We start from the raw sequence: 18,717 nt of genomic DNA, 5'->3' as shown, positions 1-18,717 counted from the left end.
GCAGGGGAGTTTAAAATACTCCCTCTGCTTATTTTTCATTTTTTTAATTATTCTGATGTTTCTTAAAAATTCAGCGAGACAGAAAAAGAGTTTTGTGGGACAGACAGAGAGACAGAAGATACAAGGGGAATAGGGGTGCAATCCACAGCAGAACAATAGTTAGTCTAGATATTTGACCACAAGTAACGTTACAACAGTCAAATCGTGTTCTTATTTGTGGATGGGGGGAACACCCAGTGCGGACATGCAACAACGAACCAATAGAACAAGATGAGAGAGTACAGACTCACACACCAGCTTGGGCTCCTTCCCTGCCAGAAAGCTGACATTCCACGTCCCTACAACCAGCTTCTGTAGCCGGGGATCGGGTCGCCAAGATCCCCGCCTTCGGCTACCGCCCAGCTCACATTGCATCCGACCCTATGGCCCCTCCCACAGGTGGTGAGCCCATTGGAAGGAGAACTCACTTTACCCTTTCGGGCTATGCCTGGCCGGGCCCCATGGGTGCCCGGCCACTAGGCGCTCGCCTTCGAGCCCCACCTCCAGGCCCGGCTCCAGAGGGGGGCCCCGGTGACACGCATCCGGGCAAGGGAAATCAAGGTCCAATATTTGTGATCATCATAAGGGGTCTTTGAGCGTGCTTTGTCTGGTCCCTTACCTAGGACCTGTTTGTCATGGGTGACCCTACCAGGGGCGTGAAGCACTAGACAACTTAGCTCCTAGGATCATTGGGACACACAAACCACTCCACCATGATAAGGTGACGGCTCCAGGAGGGGTAAATAAATGAAATGAATAAATTATGTCCCTTAAGTCTGCTTTATTTCCAGCTCAGACATCAGTGACGAAGTCCAATGTGTACTAATAGCTGTGAGTCAGAGGCTGTAGTCATCAAGCAATTGTGATGCATTTGTTGCTTCTCTCTGGTCCATGAAACTGAGAGACTAGTCATAACAAGAGCTATATCGTTTCTGGACAATCCATATGAAGTGGGAGCAATCGACCTGAAAGTGAAGTGGCGCTCCTAAGCTGAAACACAAAATTTACAGTACAGGACATGTAAGTGAACATTGCATTAGAGGCGTTGCTGGAGCATTTCACACAATGCTGATTAGGACCACAGGGATAATCTCAGAGTATGTCACAGCACAGCATTCCCACACCGATGATACAATTTACAGGCCACAAATAAATAATAGCCCAGTGTCATTTGTGTCAAGGATTTGTGTCATGTGCATTTGGAATTTCGTTATTGCACTTATGTACATTTTTCAGGTTTTATGTTTGAGTATTTATTAAAATATTCAGATGACGTTTTACTTTTATTTCCTATATTTGAAAACAGATATCTGTACGTTCTACTACTGTACTTAGGAATATAAAAAAAAAAAAGTTTCTACTTTTTTTAACTTCCGCGGATGACGACATGACGTAAAAAAGATGTGAATAGAGAGGGATGAAGTCAGCCGAGGTTGGGATTTGGATTGATTGATTGATTGTGATCTTGGCGAATTACAGTAAATATAAAAACTCAACACACCTCTGTGCAAATGCCTAGAGTGGATACAGACACCCATAATATTTTTTGGTCTCCCCCTTTTTTTTTTTTTTTTAAATCACAAAAACCTAACATTTTAACATGGGTGTTTTAAAATTTTACATCAACTGTATAAGGCAGAACATGAACCAAGGAGCATTAACAATGAAAAAAAGATAACTTTTTAATATTGTACTTAAGTACAGTGTGTGAGCACTTTTGACACCTCTGGGCAACACTACCAAATTTACTGTACATCAAAGTCTGTTTTATTTGAATATCATGAGCTTTTATCATCCTTATTCTGTGCATTTTTAAGTCTTATTCTTGCTGCCGTTGTGTGCATTCTTTCTGCTGTTTTCCTGTGTACTCTGTAAAGAACTTTGTCTTGTCTATGGTGCCAAGTACCTCCCAATTACATTTGCTTTATCCTGATATTGAGAATGATGTAGATAGCAAGCAGCTTTGCTTATAACAGGAGCAATATTGTGTGGTGTTGTGCGAAAGGCTTGCACAATATAAAGAGATCAATTCTGCCTTAATGATGATAACGCTCAGTTATGATTGACACTGTCAGAGAGGTATTAGTCTAACTTTGTGGCATATTGGTAAGTGTATATTGTGACAGTGTTTCAGTAGAAATCTGTGAGTGATTGACTGCCCCTAAAAACGTTTATATTTGCATATGGATGCCACAAGATGGAAGCAAAGCACTACCTCTGTCTAAATGGAGCTCCTCAACTCATTTCAATGTAGTGCCTGAGCACCAAGAGAGCAAATAGATGGATTTTTCAGTAAATAAGAGGTTCGGTTCCCCCCAAAAAATATGTGAATGGGTGAGTCCACCATACTGTAGTTTTCCTGGAATGAATATATAGTATATATCCTATAGTGAGAGGCTCAACAATGAAATGCTTTCACTAAATGGAAGAAGGTACATTTAACTAATGCATTCATACAACAGAATAATAACTTTGTGTTCAAGGTGCAGCACGGTGTGCTAGTGGTTAGCATGCGTGCCTGACAGTGAGGTTTGGGGTTTGAATCTCGGCTCCGGCATTCCAAAAACAATGCATGTTAGGTTCATTGAACACGCTAGATCACAGGTGTCAAACCCAAGGCCCAGGGGCCAGATCCGGCCCGCCACATGATTTTATGTGGCCCACAAAGGCAAAATCATGTGTGTCAACTTCCATGATTCTTGTTAAAATCTGTACCAAAATTTCAAATCGTCATATATCATAAATTATAATGTTGACATATTGTAAGCATTTTTGTGTTACCAAACATTAATAAAAGTTGAAAAACCTTGATTTCTGATTCCAAAACTAGTTCATACACTTCGTGTGTAAATATGATGAGGCAATTAAAGATTTTTGTGGTTTCACAGTCATAACGGCCCTCTGAGGGAAACCGTAACTACAATGTGGCTCGCGACAAAAATGAGTTTGACACCCCTGCTCTAGATCATGCATTAGTGTGAGTGTAGGTGTGACTGGTTATTTGCAGTGCGATTCACTTGCGACCTCTCCAGGGTGTATCCCGCCTCTCGCCCAAAGTTGGGTAGAATAAGCTCTAGTTCACCCATGACCCGATTGAGGACCAGCGCTATTAAAAATTGATAGATGAATATGTTCTGTCATTCATGTGTGTATTTTAGCAGAACAATTGCCTGACATGAGTCGATTGTATTCTGTGCAATGGCAGATATAAGAGTGCTGCTCAAATTACCTTTAATTATATGATTTAACAAGTTAGGAAATGGATAAATATCAATACGCAACACTTTCTTTCTATAAATCTCGGCATGTGTTTACATTTTCAGATGATCACTTCTACAACATTTCTGTGAAATTACAATGTTCCATCACTGGTAAGCTATTTATAAAACAGGTTCGGTGACTATTCATGGTCCTTGTGGGATACCTGGGAACCATCAGAGTTCCCAAACTTTTTGTCTCCAGAGACACCTTACAGGGAAGATTTTTTTCCAACGACACCCTCATGAATCTAACGCTAATTAAACGTAACGACCACGTGTATCCCTAAATGCCCTAGGAATTTAAAAGTTGCCTAATTTGAGAAAAAAAGTCAGTTACAATAATAACTACATATTCATATTTTTAGGGGAAAAAATAGCAATGTCAAGAGAACTGGGTTGTATTCCCACCCCCGCCAAAAAAAGGTTGTACAGTAATCGCTACAAGAAGAAAGATGTAATTTTTTTCAGTATAAGTCAGAATCTTACAGGAATAAAGTTGTATTTTTCCAAGATAAAGTTGTAATATGATATTAAAGTCAAAGTTTAATGAGGGAAGAAAGTCATATAATAAGTGCATTTAAAAAATATAACTTCAACCTTAACATTACAGCTGAAAAACACTAATTTGTTCTCTAAAAAATAGAACTATATTCCAGAAAAGCCATGTATTCTTGAAAAAAGTAGGACCATATTTTTGTAATAATAATACACGTTTTGTTCTTGACAAGGGAAAAATATTAACCCTTTAGTAGACTAAAGACAAGAAAAATACTTTGAGAATAATGAGCGATACCATTTAATGAAAAGTTGCACGCAAGGACTTGGTTCAAATACTACCGGGATGGCTGCTGCGAAGAAGTGTCTTTTTCTACATCACACATGAACAGGCAGTTATCTGCCTAATGCAACTGGCACCCCCTCCCCCAACGCAGACATCTTACTTTGTCTTACAGCAAAGTGATAATATTATATGAGAGAGACAGCAACAAGATCTCCCTTCTTATTCTCTCACTAAAAAAATATTTATGAGGTTATAAACAACAGTATAGAATACCTATATTTTAACAGTGCGAGAAGAAGCATGAATCTTTGAGAGAGTTCTTATATTGGATCTCATTAATCTGGTCACCGAATAAAGTGTCCAGTGGAATACTACAGAATACTGTACTGACTTTGTCCAACCTGCTCCTTCCTACAGTACAAACAAGTGGAGCAGTACATGTCCTTCCACAAACTGCCTGCCGACTTCCGTCAGAAGATCCACGACTATTACGAGCACAGATACCAGGGCAAGATGTTTGATGAGGAGAGCATTCTGGGAGAACTCAGCGAGCCACTGCGAGAGGTGAGACGCACAAATTGCACAATTTGTGTACGCATCTCCGTGTTGTTATCTTTGATCGCATCACATCTTGCTCATTGTTCCTCCTTCAGGAAATTGTCAACTTCAATTGTCGCAAGCTGGTGGCCTCCATGCCCCTGTTTGCCAACGCAGAGCCAAATTTTGTCACGGCCATGTTGACTAAACTGCACTTTGAGGTATTCCAGCCACATGATTACATCATACGGGAAGGCACCATTGGAAAGAAAATGTACTTCATCCAGCACGGAGTGTGCAGTGTCATCACTAAAGGCACACTTGCAATGAAACTCTCTGATGGCTCATATTTTGGAGGTAAGATACAATCGCTTTCTTCTTAACATGTTACAAGGCTGTTTTTTTTTTTTTTTTTTTTAACTGCAGCATAATGTTTCAGAGATCTGTCTGTTGACGAGGGGTCGACGGACGGCCAGCGTCCGAGCAGAGACGTACTGTCGACTCTACTCTCTGTCTGTCGACCACTTCAATGAGGTGCTGGAAGAATATCCCATGATGAGACGAGCCTTTGAGACGGTGGCTATTGATCGTTTAGATCGCATAGGTAAGAAAGAGGGATTAAAACAGCTTTATGATCAATAGCTATTTTACAAGTCATCTCACCAAGAGAATAAGGAACACACACAATACAGTGACATAAAACAACAAAATTATTGCTCCACTCAGAAGACTTAAAGCACAGGAAATGGAATGTGTAAGTTAGAACTTCCTCAGCAATTGTTTTCACTAAATTGATCTTGAAATTATTTACTACAAAGAATGTATCTTTGTCCATCTATCTATGCCAGCGACGTATTGTGACATGCAGAATAATTAAATGCTCTCCTACTAGATGGTAGAAGGTTCAATTAACCTGTCTCTACCTGTTGCCATTCATACAACAAAGTAATAGCTTTGCGGTCAATAAACAGACTCAGCATTTACATTGATGATGTTATTAAGTGATTAAGTAAGTAGTAAATGAGACGAGATTATTATTATTTCAGTTTCTACAGTTAGTTCTGAGTCAGAGTCATTACATGAGTGATGCATTTGCTCCCTGGGTTTCCAGTGGGGATTTACCTTAATCCACCTCTTAATATCAACACTATGTGATGTCGCAGTTATAGAAATCCAACAATTCTATACAAAAACAATATGGTACCTCACAGTGTCTACTTTTTCTGGAAAAGTATGCCTTGACAATGTTATTTTTAAGCATGTTTGAGACCAAGTCCATTTCTTCTTCACTGTCAGCCTTTGTTGGCATGAAAAAAATCAGACTGCCATAAACAGTCGAACTTGGCTATAACAGTCTTGCTTTGACCAACCAATCATAGGATGGAAAACTGTTAGGCCAAGTTTGAAATCTGACTGGTTAACGAAACAGTCCCATTCCTAATATAGTTAACTTACATCAGTCATCACTACTCATTCTGATGACCCTGGGCAGATTAGACTGACATGGCAACAGATAGAGGCTGAAATGTGAATCGTGGAAGCAGTGTAGCCAAGAGAAATACTATGACATGAAGAGAATACACTGTTGGGAATAATTTATTACAATACAAATAATGATTTCACTTTTTTTTTTACCTTCTTTAGGTAAAAAGAATTCCATCCTGATGCACAAGGTTCAGCACGATCTCAACTCTGGTGTCTTCAACAACCGCGAGAACGAGATGATCCAAGAGATCGTCAAATACGATCGTGAGATGGTGAAGCTTGTGGACCTGCAGAGGCCACGGGCAATGTCGATGACCCCCTCCATCGGTGGTATCTTTGCTCCCCCTGGCCAGTCCCAGACTGGTTCCGCTATCGCCACCCTCCAGCAGGCTGTCGCCATGAGCTTCTGTCCTCAAATGGCGAGTCCGCTCGTGGGTCCGGGGACTTTACAGTCTCCTCGTATGGTGCGAAGGTTCCAGGTGATGCAGAACTTACAAAGCCCAGTCTCTATGTCTCCTCTTCAGTCACAACCCCCTCAGACGTTCGGAGGGGCATTTGGATCCGCAATCTCCAGCCCGCCCGTCCAAAGCCCTTTAGCCGCTTCAGGACGGACTTTCCAGTACATGGCCAGCGTGGGCCCCTCGGGGTCCCAGTTGTCTTTAGTACAGCACCATGTACCCAGTCCCACACAGACCCATCAGAGGCCTGCCTCACACAAGAGCACCCACTCCCTTCACACAGGGAGCTTGAGCCAGGATACCCGTGCACTGTCTGCCTCCCAGCCTTCACTCCCCCAGGAGGGAGGGCCGCAAGCTGCATCTGCGGTCCCCAGCCCTCCTCCCTCGACCCGCACCTCCAACACCTCCATTGGACCCCCACACCCTAACTTACCCGGGCCCTCTGGGGTGGGGAGATCAGCGGGCACTCAACAGAGGGTAGCCTTCGCCTCCACACCTCCTCCCAGTGGACCTGCTGCAACGGGGGCAGTAGCAGTGGCTGCTGGATCAGGACCTCCAGACTCTGGCGTTCCCAAGAAGGATTCAATTGTCAGCCTTCCAGAGCTAGACTCTGCCAGATCCCGGCTGTCTTCCAACTTGTGACCCTGGTCCATTTCAGGAAAGAGGCCTTTTTTGTAGGTGAATCTGTTTGTTTTGGGTCAATCTCAGTGATCCCAATTACCATTCGGCTGTTGCTGGCGGCACTAGTCATTGGGGCTGGATGTCAGCTGAAGGAGACACGTCTCAATGTTTTGGGACTTTGAGCGAGGAGAAGGCTATACAATGAAACTAGTATTACGTGAGGTTGAACTGGTCTAGTCTACTTTTCCAGCACCTTTATTCTTAGTATCACCCCTTACACTCTGCTTCCAAAAAACCTACTGTATATCACTGTCTTTATTGTAAAGATATTTAGAAAGGTATGATGATGTAACATTTGCATACTGTGTAGAATCCATGCAATGCAATCTAGCAAGAGCTGGACTTAAACATGAAAATCAGGGACTTGAGGTCACATGACATTTTAAATGTTCAAGAGTTTGAAGTGTATTTTCTTTTCCGTGTAAGCTGTCGTAGCAAAATAACACATTGCTCTTCATTTTGTTTCAAATACTGTAGTAGTGGAAAAAATAATGTTGTAGACCGCTGGTCGATCTTACATCGAAGTGTAAATATTTGATAAAGAGAGGAAAAAAAAAAAAAAGAAAAGTACGGAGGAATATTATATTCATTGTATCTACCCAAACCAAAGTTGAGCTTGAACACAAAGTCTGGTTGTGTCTGTATCAACTAAAAAAGAAACATAGAAGAAAATGCCATTTATTTAAATGCCTTGATTCAATGTTAGAAGCCATATATTTGGTTTGTGAGTATGTATATCCGTGGGTGTACGTTTGTGTGCGTGGGTTTGTTGGTATGTTTTGAGCTTTTGTTTTCGGAGAATGGACACACGCTCTCTTTCACTCTGCTTCGTCAGGGCTAATTAGTTTAGCATGCAGGCAGCGTCTCTGACCACTTCTCGTGAAACATCTGCCAAGTGGTCCGACGTTTTGCTCCTCATTCCGATTGTAAGCCTGGAGGCAAAGGCGCTTAAATAATTCCAACTTTATCGAAAGGAGACATCGGAGAACATCTCATAGTGTATACTTGCTTGTTTTTGTCTAGGTTTATTGATTAACACATGCAATATAATTCTGCAATACTCTACCCTGCCTATATATAAATATATAAATACATGAATATAGATATCTAAACATAAGCTGTACAGGAAAGTGATTTCTTTCTCCTTTGTTTTTAACGTGAACTTTTAAAGAATCCAGCAGCTGTTGTGGCTTCACTTGAGCTATTGTAATCCAGTGACCATGTTGTTACCTTAACCAAAAATATTTGAAGGGATTGGAGGCTGTGCGGTTTCATTTTTGGAAGAAAGAAAATCAACAACAGAAAAAAAATATTGAATAAGCCGGTTCAGAGCAACTAGAAGAATCAACACGTTGTCACTTTAAAGCCCATTTTAGCGACTTCACTTGTCCAAGTGGGGGCATTTGGAGTAAAACATGGCAACGCCTTTAAGAAAAACTCTGCTCCACGTTGAAGTCAATCGGCCGCAATTGTCCCCAAACTACAATGAATGTCTCAACATTTGGGTTCAAAATGACTATTCCAATCGGAAGATTAAGTCAAGGCTTTGGTTCTAGTTCTTCTCGAATTATTCACATCCTTCTCTTACTGAATGTATGCCATACGCGGAGGAAGACAGCTAATCAGATACGAACTGCCATGTAAATAAAGGGATGATCATTTGAATAGGCTTTTATGATGCAAGGGGGTTGCTGTATGTTGTTGCTGCGTGTCTTTTTAAGAAATCTTGATGATGCTTCTCCAGGTTGCTGTGTTTGTCCTGTATGCTACTACCAACACCCCATCACCACATCAAACATTCTTTAAAAAAATTAATAATCAATTTAGTGAGGTCGAACAAGTCCAAGTTGTTGATAGGGGAAGGAGAAGGAGGAGGAGGAGATCCCATTATTAAGCCCCTTGTGTTGCACTACAACCTTGTAATCAAAATGAAAATCAATGCTCCATTCCCCTAAAAATGGTCACGTGACTTCTCCTGGACCAATTATGTAGTTAAGTCGGAGAAAAGTGGATTCAATTCTGTTTTTCTCAGAAGCTGATTTAGTGCGTTCTACAAACAACGCCTTTTTCAACTTTACTGCCGTTAGCATCGATCCGGAGCCTAACGAGAAAAACTGATGCGATGGACTTATCACTCAGGTTTGCTTCCTTTCTAGATAAAGATATGTATTGATTGCTGCAGCCAAGTGGCCCATTGATTGACGTACACTTGTCTATTCTCCCCATAATCAACGTGTTGATTGAACGATGCGACGCCATTCAATTTAAATTGTCCGGGCTGAGTCACAACCCTGAAATTGGTTCTACATTACTCCACCATGTGATGCTGCCAGGTTTTAACAACGTCTTCTGAGAACCCTTAAAACAAGGTGTAGGTGATTGTTTTTATCTAAGGGCTTCATCTCATAGCTTGAAAAACTCTTTTTTAATGTCGGACATCGTCAAGTTGTGTTCACTGACTAACATGCACTAAACCTTTGTCATAGTTGGTCACAATGCTGTGGCCCTCATTCATCAGCAACTTTCTATTGCTTTTTTTCCTATGGGAAAGGTACAGTACAGTACAGTGCATGCCGAAAGGCCAATACGATTGTGAATTAATCTAGTCCATTTGAGTCCGTAGCTTGTCGTGTTCTTCAATGCTGTTCCAGTGCAATCAATTGGTCCTCTTCCCTGTTCCTTTTCTGCTAATACCAGAGTTTGCCCTATTAAGCTGCTATCAGGACTGTGCTGATATTATTTGAAGGGATCCACAGTCAGTGAGAGCAAAGACGGTCGGAGAGCTAAAGAGCTAATGTTCCAGGCAATATCAGACACTATTCCATTGCATCCATTCAGTAAGTAGTACGTAAGTCACTCCTATGGAAAGTATGACATCCCAGAACCAGAACCATTGACCGTTACGGCCAAGCACATACATGCTTTAGGTGTGATAGTGTCGTATAGCTGTGTCCTTCCCCACCCCCACCCCAACTGGTCGGGGGGTTCCGAGTGCTGCTTCTGGACCTTACTGTCAGGTGGGATGAGAACCTCTCACATATTTTTGACACTGACTGACAATTATTGAGAGCATCAAAGACTCAAACCTCTCATTTGTTGCTGTACCAGATATAAAAGGTACTGAATGCCTTGGTGTTGATGCATTAGCAAATCAGGGTCTTAATTTTATTTATAAATGTGTCTTTTGATTTGTCCTTATAGTGTGTTTGTTTTTTTGTTTTTACAATGTGCCCCCATGCACATGGACTGTATATACCTTGTGCCTAGTATATCTAGTTTCCACATAGTCTATTTTTGTGGTATGTATGTGCCTGTAAAAATGCAAATGTTTTTTTTTAACTTGCAAAATATGTAAAAAAAAAAAAAAAAGAAATGAAGAAAGAAAAAAACATTACCTGAAGACTAGTATTGCTAACTTAAAAATGACAATGTCAGTATTTATTATTTTCCCTGATAAGGGAAATCACAATATTGCACATTTTTGTTGGTTTGAGCCTTCCAACACCATGCGCGATGTACTCCGTACTTTTATGTTCTGTATATATGCTATACACAGAGATGTGGGGCACATTGTTGTGTTTTTACCACAACCTGGTGTACAAGAACTATTTTATACAGTGAGAGGAGTTCGCTCTGACAGGTTTCTGGTGGATATCAACAGTCTCGACGTTAGATTAAATGACGAAATTACAATGAAAATAATGCAAGTGGAGATGCCTGCACAATAGAGAATGTAGGCACATGCTGGAAAATTGCTGCATAGTTCTTTTGTTTTTTGTTTTTTAACACCGATGTTGATTGCACGCTGATCACAAAAAAAACGTCACAAACCAGTGTCCTAATTGGGTTACTTTGACACACAATAGGTGAGTGCATGCTTTTATTTGTCCAGTGATTCTAAGTGGGACCTTCAACTCTAGACATTGTCGCATACCAACCACTGTACAATTACTTCATTTAGCAGTTCAACCCTTTGTCTCGTAGCTACTGTAGCCCGATTAGCTGACCTAAGCCTTCTCTCCGCTTCAGGACTCACTGTATGGTGTGCTTGAGTTTGTGCGTGTGTGTTCCCGTGCCTTTCCTTTCATAACGTTGGTCCCACTTGAGAATACTGTACGATTTTATTTAGGTAGAGCTTGAAATACACGTGAGCAAAAGCCAGGCAGTTTTTACACAGTCACTCGATTACTTGAGATATGGGTTAATCCGTTCCATGACTATGCTCGTAACTCAAAACACGCAAATCTCAAATAATCTTTCCCCATTTCCCATTCAATTTATTGAAATGCCATTAAAACCACCATTCCACCCACCCCAAAAAAAAAAAAAAATTGTATTGTGTATTTTAATGAGGAGAAATAACTCCATAATATTGTACTTCATGAAAACATAGAGTAATTACATAATTAAATAGATTTAATAAAGTTTTTGTGGCGGCACGGTAGTCAACTGGTTAGAGCATCTGCCTCACAGTTCTGGTTCAATCCCCGGCCCCATCTGTGTGGAGTTTGCATGTTCTCCCCGTGCCTGTGTGGATTTTTTCCGGGCACTCCGGTTTCCTCCCACATCCCAAAAACATGTATGGTCGGTTAATTGACAACTCTAAATTGCCCGTAGGTGTGAATGTGAGTGCGAATGGTTGTTTGTTTGTATGTGCCCTGCAATTGGCTGGCAGCCAGTTCAGGGTGTATCCCGCCTCCTGCCCGATGACAGCTGGGATAGGCTCCAGCACGCCCGAGACCCTAGTGAGGAGAAGCGGCTCAGAAAATGGATGGATGGATGGATGGATGGATGGATGGATGGATGGATGGATGGATGGATGGATGGATGGATGGATGGATGGATGGATGGATGGATGGATAATAATCAAGTTTTTGTGGCGGCACGGTGGTCGACTGGTTAGAGCGTCAGCCTCACAGTTCTGTGGACCTGGGTTCAATCCCCGGCCCCGCCTGTGTGGAGTTTGCATGTTCTCCACGTGCCTTCGTGGGTTTTCTCTGGGGACTCCAGTTTCCTCCCACATCCCAAAAACATGCATTAATTGGTGACTCTAAATTGCCCGTCGGTGTGACTGTGAGTGCGAATGGTTGTTTGTTTGTATGTGCCTTGCGACTGGCTGGCAACCAGTTCAGGGTGTACCCCGCCTCCTGCCCAATGATAGCTGGAATAGGCTCCAGCACGCCCGCGACCCTAGTGAGAAGGAGCGGCTCAGAAAATGGATGGATGGATAAAGTTTTTGTCACAATGAATTGATTAAATGATGGTTGCAGTATAAGACAGACAGACGGAAATACCCTGCATTGAGGAGTTGTGAAGAATCCCACTTCTTATTCTTATTCTCGGCAGTCCTTCTCTCTTTGCAGCAGCCAGTCATATTGCAGCAGGGCGTGTCTTTCTTGGAATGGAAGTGGGATTCATAATAACGTCTCAACTACTCTCGCTAATGTTGGTCATTCCACACAAAGGACAAAGAGTATATGAATGAGTACTGTTATGTTGTTGCTTAAGGGGTTAAAGCACCGAAACATCGATGCTAATTAGTGTTAGCATTAAGCTAACAGGGCCTTTCTTTAAACAGTTGTTTAGTTGTTTTAAATACCCAAGGTTTGGTTCTCTTTGTCTTATATTTAGTTTGACAGTAAACTTCAACTTGGAATGGCATTAAACAGTTTGAAGCCTTTTTTTGGATTAGCTGTTCACTATTTGCCAAACTACTGCTTATTGTAAAGTGTGTGGAGTCTGTGCTCGCAAGTCAAAGCAAAAAATCGGTTGAACGACGGCTCATATCTCGAAAAACAAGGCACCACTGTATAAGAAAGAACAAAACTGTGTAAATCTCCTGCAAATGACTCGAGCACATGCAAGTAGCATTCCATAGCTCTCAGCTTTGTAACCAGAGATACTTTACCAGCAACATGTAGAAAACAGCACAGACTATGTGACGCAAGAAAAGTGTCGTCTCCCTTTGCATGGGGGTGGGTGGGTGTGGGGGCTTAGTCTGCAACCATCTTCTGCTTTAAAAAAGTGTTTCTCAACTCCGGCTGTGTTTAAGTTGACGTCTACAAACAACCCAGGCTCAAAGCAGCTCCAAGTGTGGCCCGAGTTGAGCTCGCATCCAAAAAAGGCTGTCATGTCCACCACCTCTGCTATAGCCGACAACACGGAGCCACACCCTGGTCTCGCTCAATAAGATGGTCTGTCAGTCAGTGGCAATGTTGTTTATGCGTTCGTAAAAAGACGATTCAATTGTTGTGCAATAAAAATATGAGCGCATTGGCATAATGATTCCTTGTGGTTGTGTTTTTGTGCATTTCCTCAAAGATCCCGCAAACATGACAGGCAAACGGCATGCACACCTCAACCTTGTAAATCAGCCAGCGGACCCTCCACCCTCATTGCACCCCACATCAGTTGAGATCTCTCTCTGCAGACAGGGGCTCTGCTGCATCCCTGATGAGATGTCTGAGCTCAGTCTAAAGGTTTTTTCTCTATGTGTCTATATGTATGCAAACATACATTAATATAATCAGCACAATACATTTTCCCCTATAACTATACCTCACATTGAGTGTTTATATGCAGGCCCTACACTTATATTTTGCTTATGTGAAAAGAGAGCAAATGAAGCGGTGGCTGTTGTGTGTGTGTGTGTGTGTGTAAATGTGTATGTGTGTTCTTGTGCGTGAAAGGGTGGGTGGGTGTGTGTGCGTCAGAGATGAGGGCAGTCCAAGGACACACTCTTCTAGCAGCCTGGGAGCAGCACCCACCCATTCTTTCTACGTCTGTTTCCTTTAAACACATACACACAGGCGCCTGGATCTTCACTGATTATGCACACAGAGACAGGAAGATTAAAATTACATGCAAGGTGAAGTGTTTTAACACCGAGCTCAACATTGTGTTGCTACAAATATGGGCGAGGCCATCCGCAGTGCGTTTAAATAGTTCTGCCTTGACGTGACACATGCTCGCTCTCGCGCTTTCTCTCATTCTTCTGCTGTACTGACATATTCTATCCAACTATCTACACTGAACAAAAATATAAATGTAATATTTACTCTGGCCTGTTTTTCTCAAATATTGTTCACAAATGTCTAAATCCGTGTTGGTAAACACTCCTTTGCCGAGATAATCATACACTTCACAGGTGTGGCAAGATGCTGTTTAGACAGCATGTTTATTGCATAGGTGTGCCTTAGGCTGCCCACAATAGAAGGCCACTCTAAACATGTCGTTTTACAGTATTATGGGGCTACTGGGGATTCAGAATACCAGTCAGTATGTGTTGTGAGAACCATTTGCCTCACACAGTGCAACACATGCATTGTGCCTTCAGGGACATATGGTGAGGTTCATGTCTGGTGAGTCTGATATTAGAGTTAAACCAGTCAGTATCTGCTTAGTATCAGTGCATCTCCTTTGCACAGAGTTTATCAGTTGTGCGATTCATCCAGCAATGTTTGAGTCTGTCTGTCTGTCTATCTATCTATCTATCTATCTATATATCCATCAGTCCATGCATCATCATCATCCATCCATCCATCCATCCGTGTCATTGTTATTCAGTGAGCAGACAAATCCCTGACTGCTGTGAGAGAAAGTGTCCCTCCGCACACAAAGTTGGCAACACTAAGTAGTGAGCGTATCCAATTTCATATTGTACACATCCGATGGTTGTCCTCTATACCTTGTTCTCGCTGCAGTGGCGGCTCTCTGCTGTGTCCCTGGCTGTCCTACTTCAATTACCGTATTTTCACGACCATGAGGCGCACTTAAAAGTCTTAAATATTCTCCAAAATGGACGGGGCGCCTTATAATGCGGCGCGCCTTATGTGTGCACCGAGTTCCAAAATCTGTAAATGTTGTGTGACTTTAATGAGCGCTCCGCTTGATTGACTGGGAGCATTTCCTGCCAACACGCTGCTTATATAGAGGAAGGCGGACGTGGCTGAGGACAGCATGCGGACGTAAAGGGGGAAGGGTGCGCGTGACAGAGGACGCTAAAGACACAGCCCCAGTAGGTATATAGTTCCGGTACGTGCATCGGTTTGGTTAAGGACCCCCGAAAATGGCACCTACGAAGAGACACGCTTACGGAGCACAGTTTAAACTGCAAGCTATTAGTTACGTGGAGGAACATGGGAATCGAGCAGCTGTGAGAGAATTCAAGATCAACGTATCCATGGTTCTTAAGTGGAGGAAGCAGGAAAACAAGCTCCGCCAAGTCAAGAAGACAAAGCTGAGTTTCTGTGGAAACAAGGCTAGGTGGCCCGAGTTGGAAGACCAACTCGAGCAATGGATTAATGAGCAAAGAAAAGCCGGTAGAAGCGTCTCTACAGTCACCATTTGACTGAGTGCAATAACTCGGGGCTTGCCATCATTCCGGGAGGCTTGACTAACCGCTGGACATCCGTGTAAACAGGGCGTTCAAAGTGAAGTTGCGAGCGGCGTGGGAGCCATGGATGACAGATGGCGAACACAGCTTTATTATGCACCTTATGCTCGTGAAAATACGGTAATCATATCAGCATCTCCTTCACCACCTGAAGAACTTCCACGGGGCCATTTTTGTATTTAGTCTGTCCAATCATCCCACTCTCCCATCTCTATTACTGCACAGGGCTTCAACAATTTCTTAGTTTTTTATTATTTTTTTTACCATCCTGTTGTCTGCGTACAGGAGATGTTAGATTATTTCTTATCTCTTGGCGGGAATACGTGCGGTTATTATTACCTCCATCAAATGCTTAAGCGGGAGTAGGATTTAGCGAAAACACAACAACTGGTGTTCATGAAACTTCTCCAACATTCCTATACTGTGAGAGATCATCAGGTGTGCCACGGAAAATCAAAGTTCAATTATTTTGTCCAAAATAATTCTTTATTTACTACAAACAACACATATTTGTTCATCTATCTATGCGAGCGACACATTGTGAGAGGCAAGCCTATTAAATGCTCTCCCATTGGATGGCAGAAGGTACAATTAACTTGACACCTGCTGCCATTTCATGCAACACAATAACAGCTTTGTGTTCCACCAAACGGGTCCAAATTTCACACTGATTAAGTAAATTTGTGAGTAATTGAGACAAAATTCTCATTATTTCAGTAGGCCCTATACAGTGATGCTCCTGTTCATCGCATTATGGTCCAGACTCACCTACGATATAGAGACCGTATAATTTTATTTTATTATTATTATTTTTTTAGATTAAGCCTTAAAATACCCCTTCTAAACCCTTTAAACACATTTAAATTAAAGTTGTTTCACTCGTGAATTGGCTGATTAGTGACACACTTCCAGTTTGGGGCGCACAAATCTTTACCCATTTATTCTCATAAATTTGATATGAGCAGTTGCTCCTCTTCAACAAATAGGACCAAGGTAGGGCGCAACATTCCAGCGCCCCGAGCCCCGATATCACTTGGCTGTATGCACTCAGCACTTTGTTGAATTCAATAAACTTAAAAAAATAATAATAATAATAAGTCAACTTCCGGTTGAGTCAAGCTTGTTAAAGTCTGCTGCAATTACCGGTACTATTTCTTTATTTCAAGTTTATGACTCACCGTAGCTCTGCAATTTTGAAGGTAAGTTTGCTAACATTGGTTGCTGGCGGCGGCACGGTGGCCGACTCGTTAGAGCGTCAGCCTCACGGTTCTGAGGACCCGGGTTCAATCCTGGGCCCCGCCTGTGTGGAGTTTGCATGTTCTCCCCGTGGTTTTCTCCGGGCACTCCGGTTTCCTCCCACATCCCAAAAACATGCATAAATTGGAGACTCTAAATTGCCCGTAGGCATGACTGTGAGTGCGAATGGTTGTTTGTTTCTATGTGCCCTGCGATTGGCTGGCAACCAGTTCAGGGTGTACCCCGCCTCCTGCCCGATGACAGCTGGGATAGGCTCCAGCACGCCTGTGACTCTAGTGAGGAAAAGCGGCTCAGAAAATGGATGGATGGATGGATGGTTGCTGGCTTGCTACCATGCTGACTTGCTGTGGTCGCACTTACTCAATAATATGGATGACAGAAGACGTCACAATTACTCTCATTTAAGGTAATTACGAAACACTGTAAATATGACGAAAATGTTGGTCATGTCTTTATTTGTGTGACTGTTGTTTAGTGAGAAACAGACACTTATTATGAAATTGTTGTAATGTTACGTGGATGTATTTCTTCAGCAATGGCGCGAGCCACTAGATTGGGAGACCAGGCATTTAACCTGGTGGTTAGTGCTAAAGCTAACAAACTCTGAAATTCTGGACTGTGATCGCACCCCACCTGGAGAAAACTCCACCAACCACCACGGCTTTTACCACTTCTAGTTTGGACGAACAAGCAGTTTTGCTCTAGATTTAATTGTATTTATTTATTTTTACTGTTGTTGGCAATGTTATACAGTATTGTAGTTGTGCTCTGCACTGTATATTTACCTCCCGCTGAACCCCCATGTGTCTTTGCAGCTGACAAACGTCACAGGATCTTATCTCAAATTTGAAATCAGGATTAGCGTTTGGTTAAAGCTCTGGGTCCGTGAATGAGTCAGTGAATAAGACAGGCAGACAGCGGAAGGCGGGGAGAGAGTCAGTCATCCAGCAGCCGCAGGCCTCAGCAGAAGCATCACAGTTACTGGACAGTGAAGCGGACTAGGGAGGAAGTGAGCAGTTCGTCAGCTTGAAATGGTCGAAGAGAAAAACAAACAGTAGTAGAGAGAGCGAAGAGCAACGTAGCAGTCACTGTGTCCGTCCATCCATCCATTTTCTGAGCCGCTTCTCCTCACTAGGGTCGCGGGCGTGCTGGAGCCTATCCCAGCTGTCATCGGGCAGGAGGCGGGGTACACCCTGGACCGGTTGCCAGCCAATCACAGGGCACATACAAACAAACAACCATTCGCGCTCACAGTCACACCGACGGGCAATTTAGAGTCACCAATTAATGCATGTTTTTGGGATGTGGGAGGAAACTGGAGTGCTCGGAGAAAACCCCTGCAGGCACGTGGAGAACATGCAAACTCCACACAGGCGGGGCCGGTGATTGAACCCGGGTCCACAGACCTGTGAGGCTGACGCTCTAACCAGTTGTACACCGTGCCGCCCCTCACTGTGTCATCTGGATAAAAATAATCATATCATGGCACTCTCATCCATGGCCCCTGAGGGGGTTTTACATTATTTAACTGTTTATTTTGACAAAAAAAGAGAGACTCCATTGTGACGGATCAATGTAGTCTCTGTCCAAGGACACAATTACGTCTTAAAGATCATGGCAATAGGTAAATCAATCGAGCGTGCAATGGCCCATTTACAGAGCAGGGAAAGCCCACTTTTCCAGAATTTATGAACATATTGGAGGGCCTGTTCTCATAAGACTATAGAATGATTTTATATGAAAAGCAATGCATAAATGAGTGAAAAGAAGAAACTAAAATTATTTTATTCACGAGTTTACTTGAAATACTGTAAAATGCACCCA

The 18,717-nt window shown here is 42.6% G+C and overlaps 1 protein-coding gene across 1 annotated transcript in view; it reads left to right on the top strand.

The window, feature by feature from the left end:
- The window catches only part of LOC133411217 (potassium/sodium hyperpolarization-activated cyclic nucleotide-gated channel 2-like), a 46,083-nt gene extending 32,865 nt beyond the window's left edge, over window positions 1-13,218 (top strand). The window contains exons 5-8 of the mRNA XM_061693278.1: window positions 4,498-4,644; window positions 4,734-4,974; window positions 5,057-5,221; window positions 6,262-13,218. Of these exons, the coding sequence (XP_061549262.1) occupies window positions 4,498-4,644; window positions 4,734-4,974; window positions 5,057-5,221; window positions 6,262-7,202 (1,494 nt within the window). The 3' untranslated portion in view covers window positions 7,203-13,218. The remainder of the gene's footprint in view (window positions 1-4,497; window positions 4,645-4,733; window positions 4,975-5,056; window positions 5,222-6,261) is intronic.
- Window positions 13,219-18,717: the final 5,499 nt, after the last annotated feature.

Source organism: Phycodurus eques, chromosome 13 (assembly GCF_024500275.1).
Source record: "Phycodurus eques isolate BA_2022a chromosome 13, UOR_Pequ_1.1, whole genome shotgun sequence".
Classification (NCBI taxonomy): domain Eukaryota; kingdom Metazoa; phylum Chordata; class Actinopteri; order Syngnathiformes; family Syngnathidae; genus Phycodurus; species Phycodurus eques.
The sequence above is the reverse complement of the archived record's forward strand: the minus strand, read 5'-3'. Positions and strand labels throughout refer to the sequence as shown.